The sequence below is a fragment of the Gracilinanus agilis genome, chromosome 1 (assembly GCF_016433145.1).
Source record: "Gracilinanus agilis isolate LMUSP501 chromosome 1, AgileGrace, whole genome shotgun sequence".
Lineage (NCBI taxonomy): Eukaryota > Metazoa > Chordata > Mammalia > Didelphimorphia > Didelphidae > Gracilinanus > Gracilinanus agilis.
Window position 1 is genome coordinate 209,100 of NC_058130.1, and position 11,401 is coordinate 220,500.

The 11,401-nt window shown below is 40.6% G+C and overlaps 1 protein-coding gene across 1 annotated transcript in view; it reads left to right on the top strand.

Moving 5' to 3' along the window:
- Nucleotides 1–1,389: 1,389 nt before the first annotated feature.
- LOC123232591 (zinc finger protein 425-like) overlaps nt 1,390–11,401 on the top strand; it is a 10,561-nt gene continuing 549 nt past the window's right edge. The window contains exons 1-4 of the mRNA XM_044659002.1: nt 1,390–1,477; nt 2,470–2,602; nt 8,370–8,528; nt 10,510–11,313. Coding sequence (XP_044514937.1) covers nt 1,454–1,477; nt 2,470–2,602; nt 8,370–8,528; nt 10,510–11,313 — 1,120 coding nt within the window. The 5' untranslated portion in view covers nt 1,390–1,453. The remainder of the gene's footprint in view (nt 1,478–2,469; nt 2,603–8,369; nt 8,529–10,509; nt 11,314–11,401) is intronic.

Genomic DNA, 11,401 nt, shown 5'->3' on the forward strand with positions numbered 1-11,401 from the left:
TTCTTGAGTCTCTTTTAACAATCCCCAGCTGTGGGTCACTTTCACTGCCCATTCTGTCCCCTTCTGCCTCTGGGAGAATGAATGTTTCTGGAAAAATCTGAAATGCTGAACAAATTCATGGTATCTTACTCCAATTGTATTGTAATTGCTGTTCAGCTCAACTCATGTGGCTCCCTATTGTATTCCTCATAACAGTTGTTCCAGATCCTCCTCAAGCCCCTGGATAGATTAAGCCGCAAATACTGAATGCCCATCCTTGTACCAGACTGCTTGGCAGTGGGGAGACAAAAACATGGGACAGTCCCTACTCTTAGAGTTTTACATATCACTAAGAGACTGCAACACTTGTCGAAAAATGGCCCGGGAAGGACGCACTGGTTGGGCAGAGAGCAAGATGATCACGTCGGGATAGCTGGCAAAGGGGGATGAAACACCATGCAAGAGAAGGCAGCTGAAGTTTTGTTTTTTGTTTTTGTTTTTTTTTTAAGGAGCTCCCCCACATCCTTACCTGCAGGCTTCAAACTAACTCTCCCCTTAAAATACCTGTCCATCTCTGTTTCTTTATGTCTAGCCCGCGATCTGTAGGATCCACAACAGCCTCCTTCTTCCTTCCCCTCACGATCCAGTTTCTCGAAGGGTTCACCCTCACTGACTACCCACTCACTTCTAGCAGCAGTCTGACTCCTAGCCTTCTATTCCCACCTCTCTCCCACGACTCAAAGTACAGTATTTTCTCCTAGGTCCGGGCACAGGCATATTTAGGGACTTGGCGTCGGCTGCGTAAGGCTAAATCCGGTTACAAGCAGACGAGAGGAGCCCTACCGGAATTCATAGGAACTTGGCGGTGCCCCAACAGAGCAAAGGCACAGCCTTCGCTAATGGAATGGGGAGCCAAGAAGCACCAGGGTCCTAAATAAAAAAATCAGAAGGGGGCATTAAGGAAAGGGGAAAAAAAGGGAAAGGAAGCAAATTTGTAGGTACTGGGCTAGGGCCAGTTGTGGCACAGGGTCGCGTGAGTTCCAGAGGGAGGCTGAAGGATGAGAGAAAACGTGGAGGGTCGCGATCACATTGCTGGACGACCTCGTAAGAGACACCTGGATCCTGCCGGGAGACAGGGACAGGCGGCCGTAGCTGCCAGGAGAAAGGAGAGAAGAAAGGGAGAGATACCAGTTGAGAGAGAAAGCGCTCCGGAGCCTAGAGAGGGACCGAGGGCGGGGCCGAGAGAAGGCGGGGCAGGAGAGGCGCAGACGGGAGGAGGAGGGGCAGGGAGAAGAGTTCCTCCTCCCGCCCTCAGGTGGCGCTGTGGGGGCGGAGTGCGGGAGAAGGGGCGGGCCCCTCCTTGAGGCCGACAGGTCGGTACCCCGGATGCAGGTCGCGTCCCAGACCACGAGGTCCCCAGACTGCTGGACCGAGCTCCGTGCTCAGTTGCCCCGGGCCGGAGGAATCCAGAGGCATGGCCGCGGGGGCGCCTGCTCGGGTGAGAAACGGGGCCGCGGGGGCGAGGGGTTGGAGTGAGAGGCGTGTCCGTAATAACTCCCTTATGAAGCTATTTAAAGTTTGCCGACACGTTATCTGTAATCCCTTAGAACTGTGCTGCAGCGACCTCTTCGGATATCCTAGACGAGAAGCCCGAGGCTCCAGAGGTTAAGCCTTTGGCGAGGATCTCGGGGCTCGTGAGGGGCACAGTCTCCCGCTGCCACAGACTATCAGGCATCTCTTCTCCAGAGCCGAGGACGGAGAGACCGAAACGAACCCCGCTCTGAAGGAGGCCCCTGAGCCTCCCCGCCCTCGGTCCTCAGGGCTGACTTTGCCTACCCACCCCAGAGTAGGACTAGGCAGGAAGCCTCTGAGACCCACTGTTGGGGCTGGCTCGTGCTCTCTAAGAAATTGTTGGCCTTTCTCTAACATGAAAATATTGTCAAAGCACATTGCCCCACAATCATTTATGACATAGATGGGTTTTATTTTCCCCATTTTGCAGATGAGATAATTGAGGATTAGAATTTTAACTGATTTTCCCAAAATCGATTCGCTGAAAAGTGGTGTGAGAGGATTCGAACCCAGATTTCTATAGACCCAGCAGTTTTCCAATTACACCACACTCACACTGTATTTTCTCAAGGCAAACTTTCAGCATCCTAAAATGTCAGAGTATTGTAGTAAAATGTGTCTGCCCAAGATTCTGATGAACCTGGGGTCTAATTATCAGGAGTTCCATGAACTTTCACCTGATGAAAATCCACTTTACTTGAGAATTTGCCACCATGTGTTATGTTTGGGAAAAAGAGGCCCTGCTTTCTTGGAGTTGTCTGTGTCCTGGATTTCTCTTGGAGTGCTCTGATCACCTTAAAAATGCTGAAAATAGGCTTTCTGGGAATCAGTTTTGAAGCATCCTATGTGAAATGAATGGGATTGAAAGAGTTTATATGAATTAGTAGTAATTAAAAGTGATTGGTTTCATATTTGTAGTTCCAGATACCGCTGACATTTGATGATGTGGCCATGTATTTCTCTGAGGAAGAATGGAGAAACTTGGAGGATTGGCAGAAGGAACTTTATAAGAACATAATGAAGTCCAATTATGAGACTTTGGTCTTCTTGGGTAAGATGCCTTAGAGATGTAATAAGGAATTCTTTATTCTTTTTTTAATTTAATGGGGGACCTGGAGGTCCTCTTACCATAGAGATGTGTGGGGATTAACCAATCCACAGTGACAGGAAGTAGAAACCATAGAGACAGAAAGAGGAACCATAGAGATAGGAAGTGAGATAGGAAAAGGTTATAAAAGGAGTCAGTTGCTGATAGGGCAGGCAGTTGCTGGGAAGTTGGCTGCTGGGATTGTGTTGGGTTAGTGGTTGGCATTTGGTTACTAGAATATAAAGGCAGGCCTGAGCTTACTAAGAAGACTTTTTGGCTTTATCCTTTAGAGGACTATTTGACCTTTTCTGGTTTGGGAGGTGGCTGGTCTTTGTTGACCTAATTGGGGTTAGAGAAAACACTGATTGGTTTGGTTTGGATTGGAACTTTGTAGGATGGTTCTTATTAGCAGTAGTTATAGGCAGTTATAGGTAGATATAGGCAGTTTTAGGAAGCAGTTATAGGATAACTAGTATAGACATTAGGAAATTTTCTCTCTCTATCTCCTATATTTCTCTCCTTTACTACATTCACTTTACTATATTCTTTTACTATCTTTTAATTAAACTAAAATGTTAATTGTTAAAAGCTGCTAGAAGTTTTCTTTTCTCTGACTTAGAGGAATAATATTAATTTACAACTCTGCTATATTCTCATTAAAACTTAAATTATTAAAAGCTGCTCTCTTAATTTGCCAAAAACCCTCATTTAACCTTTACATTTAATTGGCGAACTTTATTGGTGATTTTCATGAAATCAGATTTCAGGAAAGGGGTTTTATGAAGTTATTCTTTGCTTTGCTTTGTCCTGACTTCTATAAGAAAACTTGAAAGATGGTTTTTTAATATTTTTTTTTTGTCCTTGGACTTTCAACACTTGAGAGACTAAAATTAGTATATAAGAACATCTAATATATGGCATCAATCATCTGAACCCCGCCACAAGGCAGCTTTCAAGGTCATTTTCTGGTACAATGTGGAGGCATATCCAGCGTGTTCAAATAAAACATCACGAGTATCCCATAATTCACCAAATATTCAGCTCCTACTCTGTACCAAGGAACTGGGCTAGGTAATACAAAGACAAAAATTAAACAGTTCCTGATCTCACGTAACTTTATATATGTGCTTGTTTATATGTATTTCCACTTATGCACACATAAACACTTTATATGTATATATATATATACACACAACATATAAGTGGATTGACACATTGCTTCTATATTCTGTATGATGTATCTCTGCTAATGCATACATACACATGCATATATATGTAATATATAAAGTATATATCTACTTGTATATGGATCTTATATATAATATGTGCATATTATATATAATGCACATTAAAAATAAGATAATATTCATGTATCTATCTACTTCTATACACATGCATACATTGAATATTTTAAGTATAATACATATGTTCATTTGTGTAGGCATACAAATATGTACGTTTCATGTAATATTCATATCTTTCCGTATATACATTATATATTTAAATATTATATATGTATATTCATGTGAGTACATATAATGTATAAATATATATGTAACATTCATATAGTGTGTATATTCATGTACACAGACATATATATTTTACAAATCAAATTGTATAACAGCCAAGGATTTTTTAAGCCTTTTTCTTTTGGAATGCTTTCTGTGAGTTTGTCATCCTCAATGGAGACAAAGATCTTTTTTACCTTACTTTTTAGGTTCTCATATTTCTTCAGTCAAATTCAAGAACTCTCTGTTGTGTGCCGAGTAACATTAAATATCTATTGTGGGGGCAGCTGGGTAGCTCAGTGGAGTGAGAGTCAGGCCTAGAGACAGGAGGTCCTAGGTCAAACCCAGCCTCAGCCACTTCCCAGCTGTGTGACCCTGGGCAAGTCACTTGACCCCCATTGCCCACCCTTACCACTCTTCCACCTATGAGACAATACACTGAAGTACAAGGGTTTAAAAAAAAATCCATTGTTGGGGGGAGGCAGGATATATTTTCTGGCCTCTGTGTATCACATGATGCTGTTCCACTCTTTTATTGGGGTCTTGGAGTTATAGTAGCCTGAACTCTGTACTAAATTACCTAGAAAACAAATATGTCTACACTATGCCTAGGAGGTATACCTGGTAGAGAGGAGCCAGACAAAGATAGAGCCAGAGAGAACCAAACTGAGAGGAACTGCCTTTTTTGGACAGAAAAAATCTGAAGAAGAAGAGGACTAGTCCGTCACTTTGGAGCTGTAAATGGAATCAAAAAGTAATTTGCTGGGAAGTGCAAGAGCACCAAAAACATTATGCTATTATTGCCATTTTATGCAATGTATTTTCCCCTTTCTCCACTGCTTCCATCTTGATCTCTTCAACATCATGGATATGTGAAATAAAGGGTACAACAATGAATACACAAGGAAAAATAATGAATAGAAGTCCAAAAGTGAGGGACTTTTAGCCAAGTCATTATTCACTACTCTGCTGAGTACTTAGTAGTCTGACTAGGAGTTAGAGACAGACAAGTCGAGCTCATTGCCATTAAGTAATTAATAATATTTTAAAACTTTCTTTTGTATTAGGGATTTAATAAACAGCAATTATAAACATTTCAGTGTACAAAGGTGTAATAAGGAAAAATTAGATATTAAATAGAATCAATAATTCAGATTGATTCCATAATTAAAATAGACCCAAGTCAGGATCGGGTTTAAGGTAGTTTATTTACAATTAGGAAGGGTAGAAGGTAGGGAAATAAAGAGAGGGAGAGGCTAGTCCAGGCCTGCAGAGGCCTGGACTGAGAGAGAGGGTTAAAAGGCTAATTAAACTAGATTACACGCCACTAGTCCTTAGCAATCAGAGAGGCAAGAGGCCTACTTAAGGTAGAGAGTCTGGAAAACGCCAAGATCGGCCAAGGAAGTCAGCCTAACTTACCCACGTGACCATTCAGAGTGGAAGCAGCCTGAGGACTCAGCTCAGATCCATCAGCACCAAGTTCAAAGTGGGAACTGCCCCAACAGGAAGTAACCAACATACTTGAAGAGATAGTGTCTCTCCTCACTTCCTGTGGGTCCACCTCTAATTCAAGTGGACAAATGGCAGCCTCTACACTGATTTGGCTTGCCCAAAGGGCAGTCCCTTGTTCTTGATTTGTTACTTATTGTCACATGTGGGTAACATTTCCCCTCCCCACTAAGGGAGGTGGGGATGACCTTATCTCTAGTGACTAGAGTTTTGACTATGAATGGGCTAGAGCTAATTCCATTTACACAATGGAAAGCAAAAAGAGGATTGTATAAAGAACTGTGAACTGTTTTATATTTTGACTTTTTTTCTACTTCATACAGCTTGGGATTTTTTCTTATTTAATTCAAATTTAACATGGTAGTTTCAGTGCTGCCTTACTTGTTTTTGACATATTCTGAGCTTCCTTCTGTTTATTTTTCTAATGAACCACTGATTCTTTTCTTTATTTTCTTCCTTTTTAGTGTGTTTAACAGTGTCTGAAAATATATTTCTCATTCTGCACCTCTTAGATCTTGCTAAAGGGTAGGAGCAGTGATTCATCATCAGTCTTCTAGAATCATGATTGATCATTGCATTGATTGTAGTTTTTGTCTTTCATAGATGTTTTTCTTTACTATATATGTGGTCTTTGTAAGGTTCTGCTCAGAGTAACTTAAAGAATTATTGGAAGAAAAAAGACTTATATACATGAAATCTATAGGGAACAATATTAGACAGTAAATTATGAAGCGCTAAATTTTGGTGGTAGAGAGCAAAAGTCCTACAGGAATTCAAATAAGGAAGCATAAGCTCTAATAATATGAGCTAAAGTGGTCAAGAAAAGTGTCATGGAGGAAATGGATCTCAAAGGGCTTTGAAAGAAGCATAGTATCCTTATTGGTAAGGCAAGGAAAGAATATTTGAGATGGAGGGAAACCTTATGAGCAAATGCATAAAGACTGGCATGAATGAATGATAGTCCAATTTATTAGGCCCATGTTAAGTGTGCCATCTAAACAGTGAGACTACAGAAACAAAACCCAGTCACTACACTAAAAATGCTTACATTCTTCTTGAGAAGAAATATAGCTAACTCAAGGGGAGAATTCATGTTAGGGAATAATGAAAGTTAAAGTTGGATGAGTTAGACCAGCCTTGAAGTCTCATGTTAATGATTTTCATGAGACATGATGATATCGGGGAATTAATTAGGTATTAGTAGGTTTTATAGTAAAAAGTGACATGGAAAAGCATACTTTAGAAAGATTTCTTTAGCATTTCCTAGAAGGAGGAGGAGAGACAAAGCCAAAGTTAATTATACTTGAAGCATGAAGTGATAAAAGAATGAGCAAGAGTAGCATTGAGAACAAAGAGAAAGAAACACCAAAATCATGAATATCATCTCAGACAGTTCAGAGAAACCTAGAAAGATTTACATTAACTGATCCAGAAGTGAGAAGAACCAGAACAATTTATGTAATTTCTTTATCAATGCAAAGTGAAACGACAGTTCCAAAAGACCAGTGATGAAGAATGCTGTCTACCTTCTGACTGAGAGGTGGGACATACATTTTCCTTCAGGGTCAATGTGGGAATTGGCTTTTCTTGACTAGGCTTATTTGTTACAAAGGTTTTGTTTTTCCTCTCCATCCCAGCTTTAAGGAGGAAGTAGGAGAGAAAGATTGGGTAGCAATAAGATTCCTGTCAAAAGAAGAAAGAAAAAAGGATCATCCAAGCATTTTTTTTTTTAATGATTAGAAGAAAAACTTAGAGGAAACACAAATAAGCAGAACAGCTTTGAAAGTTATATGTTGAATTTATTATATACCTAAATGGGAAAGCAAGCTATATATAATGGAGAGCCACAATTTCATGTATAATCTTCTTTTTCTTTACTTGTTTGGATGTGGTGATATTAATTTTGTTTGATATCTAAGTTTTATTTTCTTTTATTTTTTTAAAGAAGACTCTGACTAGTTGGATGCCAGGGATAAAGGAGGAGGAGGCAAACAAGGCCTACTCTTTAATCCTAGGAATTAGGAAAATGTAGGTACCAGAATTACAAAAGCAATTTTAATTTACTTTTTAAAGCACTGTATATCATACAGGGGACCACATGTTCTCTGAAATGAAGGATCATCTTTAGAGTCAAAAAGACTTGGTTTCAAATCATCCTAAATCTTCCCTATATTGGCTGTGTAAACATGGGCATGTAGCGTTAATCCAATATCCTAGGAAACCTTCCAAGACTAAGGTACACATAGGGTATTGATTTGTATCAGTACCAGGAATTCTCTCATGCTAATGAAATCATAAGCCTGGGACTCCCTTCCCCCCCCCCCCCAAAAAAAAAAGGCTCATATAGCATATTTAAAGATGTTAAGATGGCCTCAGACACTTCCTGGGTGAATCACTTAACCTCAGTTGCCTAGCTCTTGCCATGTTAGAATCGATACTAAAATAGAAGGTAAGGGTTTGTTAGAAGTAGGAGAAAAAGAAAAAGAAGTAGTTATGAGCATTAGATTAAGTCCAATAGAGAATTCAAATAGGTTGAAGCACACATTGTTGGGATGGGATCCCCAGGAATACCTCATTTTAGAATCTGCTTCGCTATATTACTCCACACTTCTCTTGTTCTCCTAGGAAACCAGTTTAATTTAGTCATTATCAATATGATTTTCAATTCAACACACTGAATTTAAGTAAATTCCTTGTTTTGGGGCTCAATGCAGGCTTTGCCATTCCCAAGCCAGACTTGATCATCTTGATTGAACAGGGGAAAGAGCCATTCATCAGAAATCTGGGAAACTTGGAGAGAACAGACCTGGTAGTCAGCACCAATGCTAATGATCTTCTCAACTTGGAGAGCACAAAGGGGCAGCTGTTTTGGGGTAAGTGAGAAAGAATGAGGGCAGTAAAACTAAAGAGAGCATGTTGAGAGACTTAAAAGCCTGAGGTGGGATTTGGTGACAGAGACACTAAGTAGATTTCAAAAGTGCCCATAGAGACCACCAAACAACTTCAGTTCAGTGTCAAACTGGGGACTTAATTCTCCAAGGGATGAGCTCTCTTCCCAGATTGGTGCCTCATCTTTTACTTCATTGTAACAGCTTTTAATGTAATGTTCCATAGCTTTCAGAACACTTTGCCTATGTTATGTTAGTGATTATTATTACAATTGTTTGTTTCTCATAAAAATCCTCAGTGTTAGAGCAGTATGGTCATCTTACAGCTGAGGAGATGAAAACCTAACATCATATTTTCTGCAAGATTACACCTGATAGTGGGCAGCTGGGTGACTCAGTGGATTGAGCGTCAGGCCTAGAGATGGGAAGTCCTGAGTTCAAATGTGGCCTCAGACCCTTCCTAGCTGTATTACCCTAAAGAAGTAACTTAACCCCCAGTACCTAGCCCTTACTACTCTTCTGCCTTGGAACCAATACAAAGTGTTAATTCTGAGACAGAAGTTAAGGGTTAAAAAAAAAAAAAAGATTAAGCAAGATAAAAACCCCTGTGTTCTGGTCAGAAATTGGAGAAAACAGCAAATCTGAATGGGTCTTCACCCTTGGGCTCTGGTGGAGAACCTATGGCAGAGGGGGCATTCACAGTCCTCTTTGTGGTCATGCATGCTTCACCCCAGCACAGAATTCACCAGAGTTTCATTACTAAAAAGCCAAAGGGTCACAGGGCCAGGCTGCTCCCCTCTTCTTTTCCACAGGCACCTGAGACATTTCTCAAATCACCCACCCCTCTAAAAGGTTCATCATCACTGCTCTAGTGTATGATTAAATTAAGAGAGTTCAGAATCTGAAAAAGTAGGGAAGATGTGGCTATTTATTCTCTATTTTCATACATCTTTTTCTACTCATGGTTTTTACCTTGGTAACAGCATTTTCTGTGTTCAAGTGCCCATCTACTTACTTTGTAAAAGTGCTTTAGAAAGTCCAGTTATGTTATTCCTTGAGTTCATTTCTTAGGCTAGCATTTTTACTTAAAGGATAACAGCCCTCAAAATCTTGTTTCTGTCAGTAATCCATTTTGGGGCTGTTTGGAAATAGTAGATGAACATGGTCTTCAAACATCCTTGTGGAGAACTTAGACTAGAGAAAATGTACCAGGTACTCAATACTTCAGTTCTCTAAGCATTTTTTAAATGCCTTCTTTGTGCCTGCATTAGACAATGAATACACAGTTTTCTCAACCAGTCTAATTTCTGCTCTTCCTTGAGTCCTTTGAGAGAATCTATATTCATAGAGTCAAGGCTTATTAACAACTACATGTACTCCTTTATGATCTCATTGTTTTCTATCCTTTATCTAGGTGTGGCTACATATTTGAACTTAGTCTCGCTAGTCTGGTTGTTTTTCGTTTAGTGAAGATTAAAATCCCACTTTGAGTGATACCTCATTGTAATAAATTGCTGACCTTACAATATATTGAAATAATCTCAAAGGCTAGGTCAGCTAAGCACATGTTCTAGGAGATTCTACAAACCTAGAAAGGCTTTGAGTAATATACTGATCTGGTGACAGATTATTGACTTGAAAGCCATGTAGCTAACTTCTGAGAGACTTCTCTCCAGAAGGTTCATTATCAGGGGATAAATGTTGGATGACCTCAACAACTAATGAAAGTGTTCATCAGGGAATAAAAGGATTGTTTTGTGTTAAGAGAGAGAGAAACTCATGCCAATAAAATCAAAGATCTTTTGGAGAAATTAAGAAAGACATCTTGAGACAGAGTAATAACTACCCTGAAAGTGAGGCTTAGAGAGAAAAGATTTTTTTTAGTTAACCCAGGTGAAAGGCTGAAATGAAAGCCTTATAAAGCACTTAGACTATTTAATGACTGGATTTTTGTTTTTAATTCCAGAGGATGAGGGGTCTATGAATTCACAAGAGGAAAAGCACTATTTTTATGATTCTCAAAACCAGGACTTACCTGAATCATTATCAGGAAAAAGAAGAGAAGCTTTCTTTACACTTGGTCAACAAGGCTCTTATTTAAGGAGCCCATATAACCAAGATTCACAGTCTTTGGCTCCAAAAGCCCACAACATCAAGAAATCCAACTCATATAAGAGAGACTTGAACCACAAAACTGAGGGATCCCTTTCCTTCCAGAAAAATTTCAAGAGCCACAAGAAAGCACAAGAGGACCTGTCCAAAAGAAAGGGAGCATTTGTATTGGACCTTACCCAGAAGACAAAGCTCCCGGAACACAACAGATTGCATAAGAATAAGAAGCCCTTCTCCTGCCTCAAATGCAGCAAGAGCTTCGCCAGGAAGGACGTACTTAAGGTCCACCAGCGCCTACACAACAGTGAGAGGCCCTTCCAGTGCCCCCAGTGTGACACCAGTTTCCGCCTAAAGAGGCAACTACTCAGCCACCAGCGCCTACATATAGGCGATAGGCCCTTCCAGTGCCCCCAGTGTGACAGCAGTTTCCATCTAAAGGATGTTCTAAAAGCCCATCAGTGCACACATAGTGGAGAATGGCCTTTCTCTTGCAGTGAATGTGGCAAAGGCTTCATCAGACAGCTCCACCTCACAGAGCACCTCCGAATGCGTACGGGAGAGAAGCCTTTCCGGTGCCCCCAGTGTGACAAGAGCTTCCGCCTAAAGGGCACCCTCAAGGTCCACCAGTATGTGCACAGCAGAGATCGGCCATTCTCTTGTGAGAAATGTGGCAAAGGCTTCACCACACAGTTCCACCTTACAGAGCACCTCCGAATGCATACAGGAGAGAAGCCTTTCCGGTGCCC